The sequence below is a fragment of the Falco biarmicus genome, chromosome 2, assembly GCF_023638135.1.
Source record: "Falco biarmicus isolate bFalBia1 chromosome 2, bFalBia1.pri, whole genome shotgun sequence".
NCBI classification, from domain to species: domain Eukaryota; kingdom Metazoa; phylum Chordata; class Aves; order Falconiformes; family Falconidae; genus Falco; species Falco biarmicus.
Genome location: NC_079289.1, coordinates 86302128 through 86327560, shown reverse-complemented (window position 1 = coordinate 86327560; position 25433 = coordinate 86302128). Strand labels below are relative to the sequence as shown.

General features: G+C 36.9%; 1 protein-coding gene across 15 annotated transcripts in view; it reads right to left on the bottom strand.

Moving 5' to 3' along the window:
- DMD (dystrophin) overlaps positions 1 to 25433 on the bottom strand; it is a 1162034-nt gene that overhangs the window by 109925 nt on the left and 1026676 nt on the right. For all 15 annotated transcript variants that reach the window (XM_056326975.1, XM_056326977.1, XM_056326978.1 and 12 more), the window contains 2 exons: positions 17429 to 17507; positions 4676 to 4736 (listed from right to left, as the gene is read on the bottom strand). In XM_056326975.1, the coding sequence (XP_056182950.1) occupies positions 4676 to 4736; positions 17429 to 17507 (140 nt within the window). The remainder of the gene's footprint in view (positions 1 to 4675; positions 4737 to 17428; positions 17508 to 25433) is intronic.

The following is a 25433-nucleotide window of genomic DNA, read 5'->3' as shown; positions in this document are numbered from 1 at the left end:
GTCCTTGGAGTAAGCTCACTGCATAGCTAATTTATATAGATAGGCTCATATGGATCTTCTCAAGGAGTCAAATCTATGCTCCTGAGAATCTAGCTTTGTCCTCAGCAGGACAAAGTTCAGTGAACTGCACTAATCTGTACAAGAAAATAAGCTTGGCTGGGAAATAACTTGGAAGGCTTCCTTTGTGGGAAGTACTGAGATGAAAGACTACTGTATTTTTGCAGAAGCATTTTAAATCCTTCAAAAGAATGGGCACCGCAAGAGGGTAAGAAGACAGACACTATTAACTGTCAAGTCAGTTATACAGAGGAAAAATAATGTCAAAGATCAGTACAAATATAGATAGAAGTCACCTACTAAATTTCAACAAATCATGATGACAGGGCTACTGAATTTGTTTTTAGAGATAAAGTATGTTGCAGACTTCTGTCCGACTCCTCCTCCTTAGTCCAAGGTAACAAAGACCTCCTTGCACCGTGTAATGGACAACTTTGCTGAGCACAGGCTAAGCCATACACAGGAGAGATGCAAACACAATTCAGAGTATAGCTGTTTTATGTCCCCTCGCACCCTGGAAGGACAGACACTGAGGAGTAATTCAGTTGTGTAGTATGACTTAATGCTTCTTCTGATGTTGCAAAATGCAAAGTAGATGTTTGATTTTGCTGCCTATCCCAGCTTTGGAGCAGTTCCTCTATCTGTTTGATTGCAAGATAAGAATGTGCATGTGTATGCATGCACACATGAGATCCTTTTCATTGTGGGGTGAGCTCTGCTAAAATGTGATCTAACCTGAATTACGATGTTAAAATCAGCAGCCTCCCTAGCTTCATTATCTGTCCTTTTTAGAATCAGAGACTTTTAAAATCTTTTGACGTGTATTCAGTGGTCTTTGTGCTGTGCATTTTTTCCATTTGCTTTTCAGATTTCTGAGGTACAGTAATTGCCTGTTTTGCCTCCTAAAAACTTAAATTTAGAAATTTTAATGAATACCTAAAATATTATTAAAGAGTACAGACATGCCTGTACCTGCTTCTGCTTTCCCGTTTTCTGGGTTGCACTCCAGTAAGAGTAGGATCAAGGTCTTCAAAGAACAAGAATGATGAAACTGAAAACTAATTTTTTATATCCTCTTTTTTTAATCTAATAAAAACTTTAAATCCTCTACTAGACACAAGGACTATATCAAGAGAGAAAAAAAAAGATAAAAAAGAAAAGAGTTTGATAGAATGTGTTTTCAAGCAATTTCACGTGTTTTAATTCAGAGGCAAAACAGGGAGTTACTTAACTCAGTAGCCCCTTGTGCACTGGGCAAGTGCTTTGCACCTGGGCAGCAATATCCACTTGCTGCTTGGGAAACCAAGATACTACTGTCCTAGAACACAAAAACATAATTTCTCAGTTTGCTGGGGAAGAGAGACATGGAGCTGAACAACTGGCCTAGCTTGTCATCTGCTTAAGGAGGGAAGCACATAAAAGGGTCGAGAAAAAAATCCACCAGAACACAGCAGCTGGTGCAAGGCCATTAGGCAGCAATTTCCATTTGGCTGACAGTAGGCCAAGAAACTACAAAATGGCAGAGACTGGGAATAGCTAAAACAGGTTGTATGCTGCTGATAATTACTTTTTCCATGGCAATGTTGCCTACACTGACAATTTGACAAAAAAAAAAAATAGTGGCTTGAACAATTCAAGAAGGAATCAAGAAAGAATTATTGAAGCGATAGCTTTAGAGGTAACTAGTTGCTACAGATTAATCAACTGTATAAAAATGGCATTTTAATCAGGAAAAATCACAAGGCTTTAAGATACCTAGCAATAAGTAAACATTGCTGCTGAAGATTTAGCAGTAAGTACCTCCCAATTTATGGATTTATCAAATGCTGTCATTGCAAATGTGAAAAAAATAAGATAAAACAGTTAAGTATCAAGGGAAATCCAGATAAAATGAAAAACAATAAAACATGTAGCAAATCTGGTTAACAAAGGGGGCTAGCACCAACATTCTGCATTGATGACAAAGAAAATTTATGTAAACACGGAGAGAATGCTATCTGTATCTGTTAAAGAATTAACAACTGATAGAAAAATAATAGGTCAAAGATTAAAGAAATAATATGCTAAGTTTAAAAGCCAAAATGGTACAGAAAACAATTTAACTGTATGTAAATGTGCAATATGAGTAATGAGAATGAATGAAAAGAAATGAGTAATGAGAATGAATGAAAAGAAATGAGTAATGAGAATGAATGAAAAGAAAAATGACTGAGGACAGTTGGAGAAGGGAATAAATGTAACTGCTGACTGAAAGTCATTAAAACTTGACCACTCATTTATCAAGGAACAAAGGTAGTTGTGGGTACAAGGAGTCTCGTGCATACCTTTCCCACTGCACGCAATTTGACTAAGAGTCAACCACTTGATTCCATAACTATAACAGCCTAAGTGAGCTCTTTTTTGAGCTTTCCCTGCTAAGCCTGTCCTTGAGCTAGGATGCCTCTCAAGGTTGCTTTTCGAGACAGAGAGACCTTTTAGCAATGGCAGAGCTTTGGATAAGCCCAGTTTGAGCTCTCCCTGAATTGCACACCAGGTGACTCTCCCCTTGAGCAGGGATGCCTATCAAGGTTTGAGATTCCTTACCTGTGATTAAGAGATCCTTTCTTGCCCAAGTCGGAGACAGCCCTTAAGTGAAACACATCCTAAATGCTGAGTTAATACTAATGAAACATTCGTATTCCATGTAGCTACTCAATATTAATTATTTCAGACTTTACATATACAGTCCTTTAGACATAAACCATTGACTGTGTCTGAGACTAAGTCTGGATCTAACCATACGTAGGCTACTCTCTGAGAAGTAGTTCAGAAAGCAAGGGGGTCCATTCTGAACCTCTTGATTCAACAGGAGGGTCTTCCTTACCCTTTTGCATCACTGGTCTCTGTGTAAATCATTCTAGCTCAATACTAACTTGATTTTCCTTTCTATTTTTTTTCCCCCATGTAGTAAGTAATAGAGTGAACATCGCCATCAAACTTTAAGTTGCACTTCTACAACAACGTATTAAAACCACTTTTGCCAACACCTCTGACGGTGATTCTTTAAGCAATCTCAATCACTCATTCATGACAAATCAGCGTAGTCAGCAGGATCCTAAATCAGGATCCGCGACATAACGCTACAACTCTTCATGGCTATTCAGGTATTTTCTAAAGTGAACAAAATAAAACAAATGGATTCCTTTGAAGCTGTAAATGTCCTAGAACAGAAAACGAAAAACTACTAAGGAATAAACAAGAATACCACTGACCATTTTAGCACAGAGTCCACAGTTACTCATGGCTACTGGACGTGAGTAGCAGAGAGAGGTGGGAAGCACAGCATGAAATGCATCTTGTGCCTACATTAAGAATTGCCAGGGCTTCTCTCCCCATAAGAGCAAGTCATGTCATGGGAGAGAGAAAAGGAGAATCTTTTATTTCATACTAGTGCCACAAACAGACTCTTAGATGCCAGAGCATCGACTTGCTTCCAGCATTTGTCTCCTGTAGATTGCCCCTCCTCCTTGATAGAGCTTTCCAGCTTCCTTGTGACTGTCTCATTATTCATAGCCAAATACAAACGTTGGAAAAGTAACAAATCTAACGCAACAGTAAACCAGCGTAGCCAGGTATAACTGTAGCTCAGAATCACACTACAGGCTTGGTTTTCTTTGCATGTAAGACTTTTTTTCTTTTTTTAAAGCTGCTGTAGCAGTTCACCTTGTTGTGAAAATTGCAACTGAAGTGCCACCGCGAAAGCTATCTGCAACCAGATGGCTTCAGTGACACTAGTTGTGTTTTCAAAGTCTTTTGGGAATACAGGGAAGAACCACGTGAATACGTGTATTAAACAGCACCCATGTTTCAGTTACTTGCACTACAGTCTTTATTGCAAGTATTGCATCACCTATTTCCTTCAGAAGTTATGTATGTGTGTTCAAGTATGTGTTCAAGGCATATACCACAGAAAATTAAGAACTAAAAAGAGAAGGAAAAATGTATTAACACTTCTTTCTTATTTGCTGTGTAGTGGCACTGTTTAGGGCACTAGAAGCAGATATTTCCAAACTGTTGATTTCTTAAAATTTTCTTCCTATTTGTAATGCGTACACATCTCTTCAAGCAAACTAGCTTAATTTTGGAACTAAACTCTAAAAGAATAGTCCATAGGGAATAATTTGTCCCTTGTCATTTCTCAGCTACAAACTTTACCAAGTACTGTCCCTAAACAAATAAGTAATATAAAGTATGTGCTTTGCTAGGTTAAAACCCCAGTGTATCACATTCACAACTGCAATTCTGAATGTGCTGGGTTTTTTCTTGTTTTACAAAATCTGCTATACATACTTTCCAGTGGGCAATGGTACAAATTAAACTATAACCAGATACCCCAAAGCTTTACTTAGTTTGAAAATGATTTACAGTAGCATAAAACCAAACAACTTACAAATCCGTGCATCCTACTGTGTTTTTAAATAACTAGCACACCTCTGTGAAATTTATTGCACACTTCACTGCTTTTTGTTCTTTGCATATAGGCACCATAGGAGCAGTTCTCAATAACCTAAGAAAATTACTAACTATCCTTTAAATTGACAAACGTAAATAGCTGGAATGAACTACAATTTATACTCACTTGATATAATACGGCACTTTGTTTGGTGAGATTGCCCTCTCCCAGGGGCCTTGGACAGAAGCTGTTGACAACAAACAAACAAATAAATAAATGTACATATACATTCATACATACAAACATACCTAGAAGAGAAACATGGAGGTCAAGTTCAAAGCAAACAGGAAAGACAACGTTAATCTCTAGAATTACAATTTTACACTCTGCCACATCTGTTTGCTCAGTTGCCCATGAAGGCAGGAAGGATTAAGCTGCTGCTCTGAAATTTTTGTCCTAATCTGAGAGAAACTGAACTCATCCAGCTGCAAAGATAAATACACCCACCCCCACCCCCCCTCCTTGACTACTAAGCTTAGAGAACAAATACAAAGCAGAGCAAATAACCTATCTTTCTGGCATTTTATTTTATAGGGTACCTACTAGGAATACGGTTGACTGGGTTTTCTTCAATTTCTTTCCTTGTGTGGTCAGTGCTTTCCATCCTTATAGGAACAGAATTACATGTGTGTTTACATTTTGTGTTGAGTGAAGGTACACTGAGGGACCATCTAAGTATTTTCAGTACTCTTGTTGACTTGTTCTAAATGGAGAACAATTTTATTTTTCTTTCTCCGAATTACTTATTGTGTCTTATTGACTTCCAATAACAGCAAATAGTGGACAAAATGACAGTGCCATCACAAGAAATAGTGAGGAAGTACCATTACTTGGCTATCACAGTGTTAAATGTCAACATCAACTTACAATGTAATGAAAATGTTTTGTAAAAAGTTTTCATAAAAATTGTTGGCAAAACAATTGTAAATTATTTTTTATTAGAAGCAGCTTATAAACTTATAGTTTAGGCCATAACAAACTCTTAATAAAAAAACTTATCTTTCTGATTATCTGTCAAAGTCAGTAGAACCAAGAATTTTCTTTTTTAATATAGTAATTAAAAATAGATGAAAAGTGCTTGGGGGGATCCCGTTTGCTTCACCCCGTGTAACCCTTCTTTTTAGTGACCTCTGCTGTTCACAGAGGAAAATTGTTACGAAGAGAACTAGTAATTAGCTGCTTGCCCATTTGTCTCCGAGTGTTTTCTTTCCTTCTCTTGTTCAAAATAGACACTTAAAAACACCACTCCCAAGCTGCAGATATTTTAACAAAGTCAACAAATCACAATCCATACAAATAAAAATGACCAATATGCACATTGCATGTATTTTGTACTAGAGCTGTTAACCAGATTAACAAAAGTCAGTCATCAGAGTGGGATATACTGCCCCTTTCCCACCCAGGTACTGGAGTGTGGACAGCAAGAGTTGGGAGGAAAGACATGAAACTTATAAAAATGGGTGTATAGTGCAGTCTCGCTGTTTTGGTACAGTTGCATACACAGGAATTGTGAAGGAGGGCTGGAGGGAGGCTAGGGACACCACAGAGGGGAGATAAATCAGATAGCAGCAGTGGAGGAAGCTGGAAATATACTAGATGGTCTGAAAAGGAGAAGGAAAAGCAACTGGGAACAGGGTACAAGCTGGGGAGTGGGACAGTGGGTTCCATATACATTTTAGGGCTGAAAAGCCAGGGAAAGGAAGGAATATGTTTGCAAGAAATATGAATGTGATAATCCTGTTTTAGATTGCGGGTGGCCAAGGAGTTATGGAAAGCCTACCACAGCATCTCTGTAGGTCCTGCGGTTAGGTCTCCAGCCCCCTACTAACACTCTGTAGCTAACCTGTTTTGCTTTCCTATTACTTACACAGCTCTGTAGTCTTTAAAAAACAAAGGCAAAATTTCAAAGGTATGAACGATGAAAACAGTGAACTCTCAAACTGTGCAAGAAACACAGAATTCCAATTACAGCATTAGATCTTAAAAAATAGCACGCGGCACTGCGATTGAAGTCTGCATCACGAGCTGCACGCACAAGAACGCAGAACCGCGTGCATTTTCAAATACAAATACTCAAATATACACATACTATGTGATCAAACGCTCCTTCTTGGGACAGGGACTGCCATTTTGTTCTGTGTTCATAGACTATGTAGCTGAAGAATTGTGAAGGGTAAGGTTGCTGTTCATTAAGCTGCTCTTTTTGGTAGCATGAGCTGCAGCTGTAAGATGTACGCAGCTTCTCTGTTTCTGTGTACTGCTATAGCCTCAGTCGATGTAAAGGTACAATTTGTTATATAATTTATAGGAATGCAAAAAGTATCTAAAATAGAATATCATGTAATGTTTTGATGTTAACTACCTTAAAGTAAGGGAACATGTTCTACTTTTAACCCTATCTTTAGGTTCATACAAAACTCTTTTAACCATGATGCTTAATTATTCTTTCTACTGGTGAGAAGGTAAACTGATGTAAGTGTAGTTTTGGTGACTGATCCAATATTCTCCATAACCCAGAAGACGATAGGAAACTGAAACCAAGGCGTGAGACATAGATTACAATTTTATTTTACAAAGAAATCACCAAGCCTTTGATAGTGCATGTTTTTATTCAGTAATACTAACCTGTGCGTTAATAGGTGGTCCATCAAATAGGCTTAAAATTCCTACTTGGTGAAAATGGTAAAGTTTCTTAACCATGGGAATTGCTATTATCTGAGGACTAATTTGAAGAGGATCCTACTAAGTTATAATTATTGAAATAAAATACCCTTCAGTATTAACTAAAAATCAACCTTCTTACATATTTCTCTCCCACAGTATCATTAATATTCCCAACAGGAACAGCACAAAGCTACAGTTCTTCCACTTTTAGGTATTGAATTAAAAATAAACCTTAAGCACAGAATAGATAGCTGCATATTTTTTGGAAGGTGTACTTTTTCCTGTTGCTTCTGAACTTATCTGAGTAAGAGCTTTGCAGTCATAACTTATCTCAGATTCTTGCTTATGATAGTGTTCTTGATACATTAGAAAAGGAACAAATACTTTGCTTTCATGAGAACTAAGTGCTGTAGGAATAACAAACAATTCTGTGATGTTCTGCATAATTGGATTTAGTGTTCCTTCAAGAGATTGCTGTGAAGCTGTCTATAATACGTTTTTGGTTTCCTGGATGATTCTAGCCTTGCATAAATATGAGTTGACAAAACACACAGTACTTTTTACAGCTATGCTAAGAGAATAATCATTCCATTTTTGGCAAAGCCCAGAGGCTGAGAACAGCTGTTTCTTATCTTTGGTTACCAGTACAGGTTTACTATCCATTACAAAGTTAGTGCAGGTAACAGACATATATATTTAATTGATGGTTAAGACCGTTTTAGCAGTCCATCTAAAACTCTCACTTTTTTATATGATGCACTAGTAGCCCTGCATGCTACAGCACCTGAGAAGCCGTTTCCTGTTTGCAAAGCGTAATTCAAAAGTGTTTTACTGTTCTAGTTTGCACAGCATAAGAACCCATTACCATACACCCAGCTACTAGTAATGCTTTTGACTAATATGAAATACTACAACAAAATATGGAGCATTTTAAGAATTAATTTAAATCTCCCTATACTTTATTTGCATTGATATATATTTTAATGGTTACCTAATTTGGGAGTTTTATTCCTTTCTGTTGGTGTGCTAACATCTGTTACTTGCTTTGCTTATTCAACTTAAGTGAACGTGGCTCTCGACGGTAAGCCTAGGCCCTTATTTGTTTGTAGAATATATAATGAAACAGTAGCATGCTGGCACTCTGAACTCCAGTAATGTTTAAATATATGCAGGTATCTGAATGAAATATTAAATAGGATGACAGTATAGTTTTATCTGTGTTGATATTACAGAAACCAATCTTATAAATATCTCACTTTAGCACTACAAACATAATGAAAAATACATGTGTGTTTACTAATAGTAAACTATTTCTCCTCCAGCTATTCAAAGAATAAATTTAGCATGTCCACATTTAAAAGTTACTCTCAGTGGTCCTTACTTACATAGTCAGCACACATTTCTAGTCCCTATATGACAGCATGAGTGTACATTTTCAGTTGTAAATACAAAGAAAATCTTCTGACTCTTGATTTGTCACTAGGGCTTGAAGTACTGGCAAACAGATTTAGGACACTAGGAAAACACCAAGTAGCACCACCCAGTGCCCATACACCATATACTGTTGCATGTATCTTCTCAATTATTTTTTTCTTAGAAATTATATAAGCATTTCAGCATCGTGATAACTAAAGCTGAGTTCCTTTTTTTGTTCACAATCAAGACCTGCACTACCTGCTTGGTGGCCATAGTAGCTGTAACTCAGCAAGGTGCTTAATTATGTTCACATTGTAATAACGCTAATAATTCACTGATTCAGCTTAGGAACCCTACCTGCATGGCTTACATTGTTGTACCTAGCATTATCATCATTAGTATCTTTATGCAAACATAAAGCTAGGACTTTGATTATTTATTCACATGAAGTTTGTTTTCATACCAATTATTTTCACTGCAGCAAGGTATGGAGTTGGTGACTTCAGATAAAGGCAAGCAGGGAGGATGAAATGAGACAATCTGTGTCTGGAAAGACTGATTCCCTAAGAATCAGAAGATCACATCCCTGTAAGGTACCTTAACCTTTCAAAGAAGATGCATTGAGCACTATTCCAATTATTTTCAAATGAGAACATTATAAATGAGAAACTATTGCTCTCCACAGACTATAAAGAGCTTATGCTTCTCTTCCTGAGAGAATATGTTAAAGCAATGTTTCCCCTCCTTAATGAGTTCATGATATTCGCTGGCATGATGCCATCTCCAATACGTATGCCAGTGTGACAGTGGCACAATAGAAGTGTTCGCATAATCTAAGTTCTTTGAGATACTTTGCAACAAATGTCCATATACATATGTAATATATTATCCCCCCCAGATTTATAGATAATTTCTAAATTACATTTATTATTATACTAGGTGAGACTGAAGAACAATCAGATTACATTGTGTAACACTGAAGTCTAAGGTTGCACTGTGTTGTTGAGAAACTGATGTCAGAATACATTGGCTACACAGTTTAGAAGCTACAAGGCAGAAACATCAATCAAAACCTGTCTTTCATAAGAACTACACTGCATGCGGTTTGTTCCGCTCCAAGCCATAGCTCACAATGCTGCACACATGGATGGATGTGCAGTCGTTTCTGAGATAGAGATCTCATCAGCTTGGATTCTGCTGCTCTTAAACCCAAGCAAACACTACTCTGCAGTGCTAGCAGCCCCATCTGTTGCTGTAGTGCACATGCAGACATTTACCAAATATACCATTTCCAGAACACTTCTAACCAATTTGAAGAAGGGATTATTAGTCTTTTAAAAAGTTCAGCATGTGATCAAGGCCGATTACAACAGTCAGTTCACAAAAGTAGTAAGAGAGACCTTTTCATCCTGTGTGTCTGGCTGTAAAGATTCCAGCCAATCTACAATTTCTCACCTGCAGCCTATGGTCAACATAATATGAAACAACCTAAATAATGCACACCTTTAGTCATGAACAGTGTTTCCAGAAGTTTCCAAATGCCACTTGTAACACAAAATATAAAACCCATCTAATGTTTATTTTCTTAAATGTCATGCCACTACTGTAGAATGGCAAAAATACAAGCATCTACTTGTTTAATAAAGAAATACAACAAAGTGATATAGTCTGTATTGATCCACATATCCCAAGTTACAGGTACATCACATTACTAACTTCTACTGCACTCTTATGCTCTTAAAAATGAAATCTCTAAAACTGGCTCATCAAATGAGGTCAGAAAATGACCTAATCAAATTGGTGGTGATTTTTATGCCAATGGAATGAGATAAATAGAAAAATTAATCTTTGGTAAATATTCCATGTCTCACATAGCAAAACATAACAGAAGCATTCTTTTATATATACACACACATATATAATATGCCTATTGTACCACAGTCCTGGAGTTTGAGGACAAAAGAATTTTCTAAACTGAACACAACGAACCTCTTATGGCAATATGGGCACATGGTTAAGTGCATCAGAGTTAAACGTGGCAGTGTAAAAATGAAGTAGGTTTTATTTAGGCTTCATAGATTCAATGTTACTCCAAAAAGATTGCAAAATACTGGGGGGAAGATTTTGTCTTAGCAACGTACAAATTCAGACAGTGGACAATTGTATAATACACAACAACTCATCTTTTCAGTCTTATATTTAAGAGTAAAAAATAATAGTTGATTACTTGCAAATTATTTAGCATTGCAAAATATAAGATTGTCTATCAACCAAGGATAAAACACAGAAATTAATCAGGCTGTTTAAAAAAAAAAAAAACCCAACCAAAAACACCCCCAGCAACTTTCCTGACTACTCCCCCAAAGAAACCTCTGCTTTAAAATAAATACTATACATAATTTTAAGTTTGTGACAAATGAAAACCAAGAACACAAGCCAAAAAGATTTAGAATAAATTATTTTTAAGTACCATTATGAGGGATATTTTATCGGAAACCTTTTTACACAAACCCAAGGTATATTAATTATAAGGAAAAAATTGCTTGCTTCCAGGTAAAGAGAGAGGGAGAACAGCCTCATTTGAAAACTAAGTTTATAATTTTGCTCAGAAATTTGTATTCCAGTGTATTATAGTGGAAAGGGTCACTTAGCACAAAAGTGCAGGAAAGAGGGAAACATACGTATAAAGCTAGAATTCCATAACTCCTATTTCATTGTGAATCAAACATTGTTTTACAGAGAGAGAATGTGAGGAAACAACATAATGGAAAAATTAAAACCCACAAAAGAAGGACTAGTGATTGTATGACCTGATGACATACTTTCAATGTAAAACTAATTCCACTAGTTTATTCCAAAAACAAGAATAAAGAGATTCTCTCAAAATATGCCAATGTTTTATCTCTCTTAAAAACCTTTAGCAGTCAGGCAAAGGCTAGCACTACCAAAAGTTGTAGCTAAATCACAATATTCTGAAGACATATGGACTGAAGACATTTCCCCCTGTTGCAGTACAAACAAACTAGCAGGCTACAACAAGGCTTTACCGTTGGTCAGTCTACTGTCCATGCTGCACCTCCTTCCTCCAGAGGCCAGACCACACTGCTGTTCCTCCACCCAACCCCCTCTCCCACAATCCTCAGGGCTATTTAACCACTTAGCAGGAACCAGCTACAGCTGCACATCGTCCATGTCAATCAACCCGCTGCCTCTGAGGCAAGGCCACAGCTGCATGTTATCAATGCTAATCAACCCACTGCCTTCATTCCTCTACATCCCCTAACTTTAAATGTGATTCACCCACCACACAAATCAAGGTTGAATTGGTGTCCAGTGCTGCTACAAATTCACCATGATAATAACGATGGCAAGACCTGTGAACTTTTCTTTGGTGATTCTTTCATAGTTTTCTTTTTTCCTTTCTCAGGAGCACATGCAGTCATCTTGCATTTATACAAAAGTAGAAAAAATAAGTTTTCTAGCAATCAAGCTTCTCTAGCTAATATGACCATATTTAAATGCAATAATAAAACCCCTTTGTTTCCAGTGAGTTCAAAGAGTTAGGCTGATTCTTTTGTGACCACCTATCCTCTACCTTAATCTTACTAACTGGTAATATTTTCTATTCAAAATATTCAGTGTGATATCTAAAAATATTAAAGCATATATCCAAAATACATGGATGAATGAACATGGTCTTCAACGTCTGCACATCAAAAGTGACATCTGGAAGACAATATAATATAATGTGTGCAGTGACAAATATGAGAGAAAGTTATAGCAGTTAGCACTGGAAAATAATCTATCAGGTGGATGGGTAAAGAGTCCTAGAGCCCTGTCATTTTTAAAGTTAGAAGTCTTAATTAGCAGAACTTGCCCTTTTAAAGATGTCTGCCTGTGCAAGAAAGAGCTTCCCTAATCTTTGCATTGCATAATAATCTAAGCACTCACCCAGAACATGGGAGATGTGAGTACTTGACTTCTCTCCCAGTTTGCAGGAATTCAGACCCACATCTCCAATTTCTCAAGAGAGTGGCCTAAATAACTGTAAGAAAATGAAGGCACAGAAAGAAGTAGAAAAAAACCACAGAGCTGAACCTGAACAGCTCTTAGCTTATCCTGAGAAGGAGAGAGCTTGTTGGATAGCCCACTCTTGTGATCATATTTTTTATTTTTAAGCAACAGTTGTCTGACATAAAATGCAGCAGCTGCACTCTGATTGCTAGCTTGCAAAGCAAATTGTTGGCTCCAGTATTTGTAACCTTTCTGTTTCTAAATGAAAGTTGCTATGGCTGCCTCGTTTCGTGTTGAGGTCAGTGCTGTTCCTGCTTGGAAGTCCAAACTCTGAAGGCATAGTTAGGTATCTCCAGTTAAATTACGGTTCCTAGCACACATTTAGGTATGCAGATTTAAGAGTCTGGTACTGATGTGTCCAGATAGCAGAAGCTTGTAGTCTGGGAAATACAAATCACAAGATGTTAACTAGATGTAAATCAACCTTTTAGACTTGCAAACCTAAATGTTCTTTCTGTTCCTCGTGTTTCCAGGTTCTTCACCTTGAGGAAAGTCCATGTTTCTCTGAGTTTGGGAATCAGAAGCAGCACCTGGGGTCTTCCAGTCACACTTGTAAGTAATTGCCAGTTATATCTGAGCACTATTTCATGTAGTCACTTCATTGACATGCTATACATACTAACACATGGCTCATACTGGAGCTGGACAGTAAATTACAAGGTTTGCTTATGCTTTTAAAAGATGCAATACCTTCCATTTTTCAGCAATCACAAGTAATGCATGTGAATGAACCATCACATTAAAAATAGGATTGATAGGAGGCTGGCAAATGATATTCATAACAATCTGACATAAATCCTACCTCTCATTTGATGTGTCTTAAAAAAAAAAAAAGTTAGAACTTAAGATAAATATCGGTGGGTCCTTCAAAAGAGACAATGAATCCCATTCTTTGTAAGACTCAGCATGAGAGAGAGAGAATGAAAGGCGAAGTCAGAAAAGTAACATTATTCTAGAGGAGTCACTGGCAACTCTGGAACTGGCATTATGTTTGAAATTTGCAGGTACTCTTTTTCACACTTAGTTACTGCATATAGTTTCCAAATTAAGCACCATCATCCATGAAAGGATCACGGGTTTGTTTTTAATTACTTTGCTAAATTCATAACAGTTTCTTTTTAATAAAGAGACTTTTTTTTTTCTATTTTTTTACACCCTGATTCAGATCATTCTAATTAAACAGCAAAACCTTCAAAACTAACAAACTCACTCCAGTGATTCATGATATAATGTCTTGCACATGTAATACATTTATCAGCTATATCTTAACAACTATTGCTGTGAATGCTGGGAGCCTCTGTCCTTGGCAAGGAATAAACTGAGGAGGAGCTGGAACTCTTCAGAGACTGTCAAAGTGAGATTAGTTTGGGGAAGCGTGAAGGACTGATCAGGAGATCAAGGGTGAGAGAGGTGACAGCACCCAGCAAAAAAATGTAGGAGGCTTGGAGAGAGGCAAGTTCACGTGCTAGCAGAAAAATAAGGGCCAGTTTTGCTGGAAGTCCTTTATAATTGAGGGAAGACCAAAGCCTTGCTATAGAGACACAAGTGCATACTAGTTCCTTTGTCATTACTTTTTAAACTTTCAACCAGGAGATGTCTGAATTGTCCTATGCCACAGTATAGCTAAACACTGTCACCTGGTCATTCAGAAGAACGAGTGGAAAGAGAAGGTTGAACTGCATGAAAGGACAATGGAGAAAAATGGTCCCTAATTTGAAAACGCTACAGAGGAGGAGACTTTTTTTTTTATTATTATAATTTGCACTCCTTATCTCTCTAGCTCCCTTCCCATCTGTCTCAGAAATAGCTGTAAGAATAGCTCTTACAACAGACTTCAAGTGCTTAGAAACAGGGACTGCCACTTGATTCTTTGCCTGCACAGGGCATGACAAGTATGAGGTCCCTGCATCACTCCACCGTGGCTTTTGTGCTAGCTTTTTAAAGCCCTATGCAGCTTCAATTCCAACCAAGCAGAAACAGAGGATGCTGTGATTTCTGTATATAAATGACCACAAACACATTAAAAAAAAAAAATACTGCAGATTAGCAGCTCATGTTTATTTCTTCCAGATAGGACAGAAGTGCAATTCAGTGACAGATTTAATGTGAACTTGACTACTGTACCCACATTTTTTTCAGAAGTACTTAAAGGTAGATCACCTCTAAAAGGACAAATTTTCATATCGGTATATAAACAGTTTGGAGCTAAAGACCATCACTCACTCCTTAAGGTGAGCAAGCATGTATGGTAGAGGGAAAGTTGATACTGAGTTTGAGAGGATGAACTGATTGTTACTGGCATATACATTAGGCACAAAATAGCCAGTAAATTGCTTATTTTCTTTACTTATTAAAGTTTGCATTGATATGTGTATCTCAGCTCCTTAGATAAAAATGGTCTGTGAACTGGCCTTGTAAAATAAAGCCAGAGAGCAGAATTAACATGATTGACCTTTTCACTGTTGTTGCCACAGCTAGACTGATCCAGCTTGGACTCTGCCACGTACTGAAAGATTGTTCACAAACCATTTGACCTGCCCAATTCTGTTTGACAATGCTTATGTTTGACTTGCTCATCCCCCAAAGTACAGATACAGAAACAAGACTAGTGCTAGATGACAAAGACTTTGGCACTCTCTTCTACAGCACTACCTCCCCAACAGATGTGCTTCCATCATTGCAGCAGATGTGGTACATGAAAAACCTGTATAAGCATGATGTTTTCTTCAGGTGAAGTAATAGTACATGATACTGAGAAACTTGATGCTTTTGGAATTTGATACTTATGAAAAATGGGACTGATAGATGTACTGGCATTTTTCAGTGACTGAACACTTATGCTTGGGAAGGATTCTGTAGATATTTTCAGTGCTTCAAACACCTAACTTCTGCATGCGCATATAAGAATACGTATTTGCACACATGCCCGAGAAAGAGAGAACAAATATACGTGTGCATTTTTTTCTCAGTGATTTGGCTGTTTCCAAAGTCATACATTTTCACCTGGCTCTTTTTCCTAAAGCAATTCTCAAGTGCTGAGAAGTGTCCAGAATGATTTTGATTCTTTGCTGGCCCCGGTTAGTCCACAGAATAACGTGTTGTCTCGGTGTCTCACTGATGGTGGGTGGGATAAAAGAGATGACTATCATGACTCTGAGCAGCTTTTAGATTGATCTAGTTTATCAGTAATAAGACAGAAAGGGTCTGGGACCTAACTGTCCCCCAGGTTGCTTGGCTGCACTCAGCACCAGCAATGGTGTGCTCCTCAGTGTAGTAACGTTCGGGTCACTCTAGTCTCTTCCAGACTGCAATACAGGCTTGCTTAATTTACCCTTCACATTTATTCTTTCACCAGCAATACACTGTGTGTCAGAAGACAAACAGGCTTTCATATTGAAGATACGGATGCAGAAAGACTTTCACAGTGGCTTGGTTTTGTTATCTGTTCTTTTGCTAACAGTCATTGACAGCTAATTTATACCAAGTCTGTGTGTGGAAACGATACTTTAATAGTACCCGCTATAACTGTGAGATCTTCATATTGCATTCATGTCATATACCCATAACAACTCTTGCACATTCAATCTTGAAGAGTCTGATTTGCAGTTATATATATTAAGCTGACAAATTACTCCCAATGATTAAGAGTTAATTAAAATGATTTTGAAAAAGTAGTAGAAATTATAAAAATAAGGCTTATTTCTTCACAGGAAAATAATTTCATAAAATAAGATGCAGGGTTGAATCATTGTGAGCCTACATTATGCTTATATGGCACAATATTGACCCTGGTTTTGAATTTGCAGTTCACCGCACTGAAAATTTCCAATTTCTCATTGAGATTTTCAGTGGAAACACGGTCAACCAATTAAAATTACAATGCAGTATCAGCTGAAGAAAAGTTTGTTCTCTACCCCACTGTGAACATTGCTGTGCAGTAACATCTATTTGTGATGTCTGGATAGCTTGTCCCTCTGCATGCAGGAGACCATTACCCTGTGACTGTGTTCTGTTCTGCTGATATAATATCTTAAATAAAGTTTTACTGTTTACTTTCCTTAATTGAAGTACAATAGAAAAGGCATGGCCTTTAGAGAAGCTTCACTTTAGTCATTGACTTGGAGCTTTGAAGGTATTTCAAGTTGTCTTTCAGTGTACTTCAAAACATCCTTGATAAAAGAGTGTGTGTATGGAGGTGGAGTGGGATTACTAGCAATTATATTTTATGCAGAATTGTAATAAGTTTACTTAACTGCCATCCTTCTGCCCACTTTCCCAGTATGTTTTGATCCTCTCATTGCTCTGCTTAGTGATAAAATCCTGCAAAATATTTTTCTTGCAGGTCTGATTTTGCCCCTTTTTAGAGCTGAATATTTCTTTGAACAGATAAGCCAAATTTAATATTTTTTCATCCTTTCTGTATTTCAATAATCGGAAACTCTTACAATTTTTAACATAATTTTAATTTGCTAGTCCTAAAAGGGACTATTCAGACAATGAAGACCAGCCTTGCATTGACAGGACAAACAGACTTGGTACTAGCAGATATTTTCATTTTACTCCGACCTATATAAACTTATTTAATAACAGACTTCCACTCCCAGTAATGAAAAAAATGAATAACTTTATAATACAGTCTAAAATAGAAATTCATCATAATGATAACCGGCATATGGCTACAAACTGTGTATGCCAGCTGAGCCAGAAAAATGGGAAATTACTCACTGGTAAGAAAATGCTGGGAAGTTGGGCCAAAATCCCTGTGAGCTTCATGCAGTTGCCTGATGCGCTCATCAATGGCCACCTGTTAAGAGAGAAGAAAAAAAATTACTCTCTTCTAAACAAGTAGCAATTATAGTCATACTTTTTTCATTAGAGAATATCCTGTTTAAAATTAAGCAGGGTCCTGGAAAAATCATTATTCCTCAGGGCTGAATTAAGTTTTTATGTGTTTTACCCAAAAGAAAGTATGTCAAAAGAGGTTTGGGTTTTGGTGTTTAGTGTTTTTTTCCAAGCTCCCCCACCCCCACCCCCCCCCAACTGGTGCTAGAACAAGTTGAAAATGAAAAGGCTGAGAAAAAAAGGTATAGCAAATTGGCCTGACTTTATGTACCTGATGAGAATATGACTGTTGCTTGCCAATATTTGTCAGAAAAGTTCTTTTATGTTAATACTTTTACAGAACTACCTCAAAAGTACTTTTTGAGAGTATACTATTATAAATCAGCATGTGAAAAGTAATCTATTTTAATGTGGACATAACCATATTTTAGCTGAGTGCTGAAATGAGAGTAACCAAAGAGCATCTGATACAAACATTTCTCTGTTCTTTTAAATAGTCAAATCCTAGTCTCTTGATCCTCTCCTTGGAAGAGTCTTTTGAAGAACATGTTGTTCCTAATGTCTTATTGGGTTGCTTTACTGCATGAAAACACAGATGCTGGTTGTAAGATTGGTTTTATCTTTACCCTTGAAAATCCCATTAGAGTTAAGTATCAAGCAAGCAGTCAAGGGGGAGTGGTTGCTGTAAGATTCCATAGTGTATGAATGACATCTACCAGCAGCTTTATAGCCTACACGCTACAAGGATACGATAATTAAATTAGGCCTAAGAATAGGATCAGGTAAAGCAAGGAAAAAAATGTTTGAAAGTAATTATAGAATATTTTAGAAATGTGTTAATTAAAATAATGGATAGAAAACACATTCACTTAAATATTGCCTGTAAGAAAAAGTGTTGTATCAACACTGGCAAAGCAGAAGGTAAAAATGATTGGTCTGTTTTTACTGTCCTAATTGTGGCATACATAACAGGGAAACAAATAGGTTGCACAAGTAAAAAAGCAATCCACCTTTTAAAACTTTCAGGGATTTTGCTGGTTGGTGGTAGGAAGGAGCAATTGTATAATAACTGGGCATGATTCAATTAGAAGGGAAAAATGATGACAGAATTTACTAGCTCTTTGAAATAACTGTGTGTGTGCGCCAAATAACCTCTAGCCCCCAAAATCTTGTTTCTCTAAACACAACAGAAATTTAACATCAGGACATGATTTCTTTGCTTACAGTTTCAAAACTGACACTATGACCAAGAAGCCCCCTTTCCTTAAGCCATTTTTCAGATGCTTTTCCTGCAGCTTCCTCTGTTTCTATGCCTTCTTTTCTTTTCTGGCTTCCTATACAGACACTATCAATGTGATTTTTTTTGTTAGTGCCCATTAACCAGCACCTCCCCACACACACAGCTCATCTGCTAGCATATCACCACATAGGTCCAGTTCTTATTTCTACTGTTTTCTTGAATACAGAATTGCTCACACGACAACATTTATACTGGTGGGTTTAAGGGAGGCACGTGCTGGCTCCATCCTGTGACCTGTGCTTATTCTGTTTAATCTTGCCGACTGCTCAGCTAGACAAAACTAAGCCTAGGAAGAGGTTGAACTCTGGATAACTTCTGAAACTGTGGGTTGAAGGCGGCTGGGTAAAGGACAATTTAAAGCTAAAGTGAATTGCATAGACAGATGTTCCGTAAAGCAATGCTTCCTACTGGGGACTGGCTTTGGGCTTGAGTTCACACCTAATTCACAGCATAGATATAAGCTAGGGAAGTCTGTAAGTGCATAGAAAACAATGATAGGGCTGCTTCTGGTCATCAATATAATTACCTTAAGTATAGAAGAATAAACTGATGTGATATTATATTTAATCAAGAAATGGCCTTGCAATGAAGACTAGGAAGATAGTCTTAAAGTTACATAAACTAAACAAAAATACTGGAAAAAAATGTTAACAAATTATATATACACTCTTTGAAATCCTCTTCAAATGAAAGTCACAACATATGTATGTTGTCATTTGATCATTACTGGTCAGTAAAGAAACATAAGGCTCCTCCTTTATACTAGTACTTAATTTTCAGTAAGTCAGCTAGGACTGAAAAAGTACTTTTTGGCATGCAGAATATCTAAAGACAATGAAAGCTCTACAAATACACAGCAGGGAGTAATGTTTAATATAGGAAAATGATAACAGCCAGCTTGTGGTCAGAATAGAGTATGGGAACTCTAGTAGGTATGACTACTGCCAACTCACAGCCCATACAGCTTCTTTAAGTGTGCTAAAGCTGAGAACTTCAATCACTTAAAAATATTCAGGTGAGCTTTGAGCCACACAAATTTATTAAACAGATTTTTATCCAGCAAAATAAAATGTCTTACACACTTTAGGGTAAACTTTCAAACTGAACAGCCTTGGATGTGAGCCAGGAAATACCTCTGCTAGAGTTAGATTTTGTCAGAGATGAATAAAACATTGGGAAATCTTGAGTATTCTCTAGGAAATATCACCTAGGAACACAAAAAGTTATTCCATTTGGCTGTCAGGAAATACAATTTATTGATGTACTGGCATATTACCTTTTAGGTGCCAAAAGATGAACTCACTGTTGATGGTAGAGCAAGGAAGATTATTGCAGTCAGTCTCTACAAATTTTACTAAGATGTAAGTGATAAGATCACAGAATTTGAACCCACAATAACTGGGATTATTCTAAACAATAATAAAAAAAACCAAACCTCTACCTGACCAAACAATGATTACTTAAAATTACAGAAGAATGTGTCTCTGATCCAATAAAATCAGAGTAGATTTGGCTTTGTGGCTTACACCCTATCTACCTGGAGAAGGAGAATCATATCCACCTTCATAATTGATTTGTAATCCTTGAAAAAAATTCTCACTGGCACGTAAATATTTTGTGTATTCATTTTCAAAAATAAGCCACAGGTAATTCCCAAATTTTTAATTTTGTCTAGTTTTCTTTCAAGTTGAGGTAGGTTGCTCCAATGTAAGCACAAACAGTATCGTATGCATTTTTGTATGCTATGCTCTGAACCAAGTGCAGTTTTCCTTAGAACAAAATGATGGAGCTGTGTGTGAAAATTTTCAATCCGATTCAAGTGTTCATTTTCCTTGCCTTAAATGGAAGAAAAAGCATACATGCTATTAATGAAGTTCTGCAAACGGCCCACACCACACCACCATGTCTCAGTAGCCAAAGGAAAAAAAGTCTTCTGACTTCAGTAGTCTCTTCCTACTAGTATGAGCTTAGCCAGACTAGTATGCAAAAAGTAATCATTCAAAAAAGTACTACTACCAGTACATGACATCCAAGATGGGACTACGGATTGGATTTGGGTATCTTTTAGGTAAAAGTCTCTACAGTATTTCTTCACAAGTAAAGTTACTAAAATATCAACAGGTGGCTTTCTAACAAGTCAGCTATTGCTTTATCTGAATCAAGATATGAGAATTTGGTTTTAACAGACCATAATCTTTTTGTATCTGATTTTAATTTAAAACAAGCATCACGATTTTCTGTAATCAGGATACTTGAGCTATTGCTTTTCTTCACTGAAGATACATGCATTTCCATTATTTATTTAATCCACTGCTGTACATAACATTTATCTTCTTTCTGTCATAACAAGTGAAAGAGCCACAGTAGTGTGATAAACATTATACTTGAAGGTGAAGATGGTAATATTAAAAATATTATATTGTTTTAAAGTGATATTGACATGGAACAAACACTTCTACTAAACAAACGAACAACTAAAAAAAAGTTATTTAAAGTTCCTGTCCTTTAAAGACTTTGAAAACATTTGATGAAACAAGTTTTGTTTACCATCATTTGGATGTAGCATATCAACCGAATACATAATCAGGTTCAGCTAAGCAAATTATGACAATAACAAAAGCAAAGCTATGTCATGTAGTTAGGAATAGTTTGAAGGGTTCAACCCTGAAAACACTTGTTATAACAGCTCCACTGAAATCAGGATAAGGGTTTGAAAGATTTGACTTGGGTCAACTACTACATTATCTTTTTTATTATTATTATTTTGCTGGGTTTTAACTGAGAACATTTTTATAACGTGATCCTGTGTAGCAAGAAAACATCAGGCAAGCAAGGAATGTCACAGGTGACTATGTGAATGCCACCACCCTTGTTACCATTGAGGCAACTCATAAAGGGACTTTTGGGGGTTCTAAACTCACTCAAGAATCACACCTGAATTAGAAGTTAATTACCTTCTCTATCACTGTCCTTTGTTTGGACACACCCTTTTGTAAAAATGAAGAACAAAGCATACCCAATATGTTATTATTTTTGTATCTCCCTTCTTGATATATTCAAATTGTGCCTCTTGCAGTGATTCATCTGATATGCAACTGTGTTTGGCTTTCCTGGCCAATGTGAATGATAAATGTGCAAATGCACACCACATACAGCACCCCACAAAAACACTCACCCCAAAACCCAAAACAATTCTACATATGACAACAGTGACAACATTACCTGACAAGGCAATGGAGTTGAAAGCACGAAACTAGCAAATGAGCAGTCTATATGACTGCGTATCACTTATCTTTGCAAGTTTCATCTCTTGGGGCTCATCCTGGTTTATTTCTAGGTGGACCTCTTAATTAATGCTTTTTTCTTTCTGTGTTTGCCCTGCACAATTTGTATATATGTCCGCCATTTCTAAGTTGACTTTTATTCTTTCTAGGAAAAAAAAAAAGACCTTTTTGTCTTTGATGCTCATAAAAACAAACAGCAGTTACTGCTACCCCTATTTCTAAGCCAAATCATGCTGTCATTGACAAGACTTAATAGTGTCATGTGCTACCTTGATAGGGGGTTATTAATACTATAATGGAAAAAATATTTCAATTCTCCCTTTTCCTGATTCACCATTTCTAGGTCTACTGACATGCTAGCCAGGTGTTAGAATCCCAACATAAAGTGAAGAGAAAAACATTTTCTTATTTTTCCTAAATGGAAAATGAAACTTTTCCTCACCAGATTTCTCTGGATGTTCTTGCTTCTGAATAAAGTATACAAAATATAGGCAAATATTAGAACATCTCTCGATCCACACAGAGCACAACTTCAAATAGGGAAGGAGGAATAGGTTTTGTTAAATTCTATTTTGCCAAATCACTTTCTATGTTAAGATCATTGACAGAAGAGTGAGGAGGTCAGGTAGATATCACTTATCCCACTCAGTGAACTTACACATTTACATACGAGCTTAACTTCTGTGAATTACTATTCATTTGAAATAACAGCAACAGCATAAACGCTTCTGAGGTCAGATTAATATCCTTTTTTGTAAGGGCATCTAATGGCACATGCAGCAAAATATATAGACACTTATTACATGATTATACTGCCCCAAATACAGGCAAATTGTATGAAGGTGTGCGAGTAGCAGTTTTCACCACTTACTAACATGAGACAATAGAAGTATGATCACCAGTTTAAAAAAAAAAGAGCAAAATCTAGGAGTTAATACAGTTGTTGAATGGCTGAATATGCCTGGGATTCTGAGGGGAAATAGCAAGTAAAAAAGGAGAAGAAGAGTCTCATTTAAACCACTATATTTAGTGCAGAAGCAAAAATAACAATCTCCTTTTTCAAAATTTGCTTCACCAAAGGGTGTTCTCATGAACAGAGGGCAACTTTCTCTATTAATAAGCATGCATACACACAATACTTATTAAAATAACACTCCTTTTATTCCCCAACCATATTCATAGCATTTCCACAGCTTCCTGACCTTGACTCCAATCACATCCATTTTAACTGCATATCAAAGGAAACTGGCTTCTACAAGGCCCTCTTTAATGTTACCTAGCAATTCTCCTCCCAAGAGCTGAAAAAGCTTCTTTCTTTTCTCTCACTGACACAGAGCTGCCAAAGCAGTACGAGGCTGTTCTTCACAAATCAATAAACAGGAAGATCTGATCCACTGTACTTCTAATAGCTACTGAATTTAGCCAGTCACTATTCCTTGTATATTAGGAGATAAGAATGGATTTAAATAAGCACACTTTGTGCTGTTAATGAGGAACAGCTGGGGAAAAGGCAATTGATAGTCAGTGTTCTCAGCTGCTGAACTTCAGGTTTAACTCTTGATTTGAATGGAAAGCACAGCAAAGAACAATTAGTTTCCTGGTGAAAAATTCTGTAATCTGAAATATTTCAAGAGTGTAAAAATTAACATGATGTGTGCTTATTTTCCTTGTGAAAGAAAAAAATAGATAAATGTAATGTTATTCGCATGCATTTGCAGCTGTTACAGACTACATTCAAATTCCAAGATTTCTCGATCATGGTAGAACTGTATACTTCAGCAAATTGAAACCTGAGCATCCTCGTGCAATTCTCATTTCAGCAGACAAAAAGAAATCTTAAAATCTAGTAGGATACTGGAAGTGTTCAAGGCCAGGTTGGGTAGGACTTTGAGCAACCTAGCCTAGTGGAAGGTGTCTCTGCCCATGGCAGGGGGGGTTGCAACTAATTAAGGTCCTTTCCAACCCAAACCATTTGATGATTCTATGATTGTACCATGACTGATTTTTTCAATCTTCAGGTGAAAGAAGACAGTAACATTTAATAAAAATTCAGGAAACATCTTAAAATTCTGGCGTAGAGCCTTAGAAAACAGTAAATAAAAGAACAATCTCCTTGACTTAATATGTCTATTGTGAATAACCACCCATTGCTTCTTAGGCTTCTGTTTTATAATCCTAAATTAGTGAACTTCAGGGTTTGTGTATCTCTGTGCCTAAGGAAAGAAAGTTAGGTCTTATGGTTTAAATAACAAGAACATTCAAATTTAAAGGGTTTGAAACAGTTGTAAAACCTGTGAAATCTTAAGAACAAACATCTTTAAGAAACAGTTGTTTTAGAAAAACTTACTTGCTTTGTTTTGGATAAAAGATATTCTGTCAGAGACACCTAGCATTTGACACCTCCACTATTCCTGTAAAAGCCATCATACATGCTGGTGGGGGTTCTGCAAGGAAATTGGCTTTTACATCACTGTATTTCCCTCATTTCTATTCATGCACTTACGTTAGGTGTAAAATATTTTATAAAACTGATATGAGCTGAGCATGAACTTGGCCTTTTAAAAGAACAAGAAGCTGCTGTGCAGTCCTCCATTCTTGAGCATTTTATTAACAAAGGTTTCAAGTTCCTGACTTTCCAGCCACATTAATTCTCTTTTAACACTGCTTTTTGTATATAATTTAACCATTCTGAAATTTTTCTGCCAAATTCCTTGCAGAATTTTATAGTATACCGAGAAAGTAGTTTTACAAATGATGACAATTAGCAATTATTTTTTCGCAAAACAGCACCACACCAATTAAAAAGTTTTCAATTCACAATTAAATTAGCTTCCAAATATAGAAATATCCATCGACATCCCTCACTAGATTCCACTCCAAGTGGGCTGTGGTTTGCCAAACCACATCTCTGTACAGTTAGATAGTGCCTCCATATTCCTTGCAGGTTACTTGTCCATGCTTCCACTTTATAGTCTGTTTTTATGTGTGAGTATTGCCAGGAGCTCCTTGTTCATCCATACAGGCCTCTTGGCATTTTTGCCTGACTGCCTGCTCTTCAAGATGGACCAGTTTTCAGCTTGCAGAAAGTGACCCTTGCATACCAACCAATTTTCTTGGACCTCTCTTCCTTCCAGGGCCTTAGGCCATAGGATTCTTCCAGGCAGACCCCTGGAGAGGCCAAAGTCTGTTCTCTTGAAGTCCGTGTTGTGGACTCATGGTCACTGCAGCCAAGACTGCCTTTGACCTTCACCTCCCCAATGGCCCTTCCTTGCTTGTGAGCATGAGGTCCAGCAGAGCATCTACC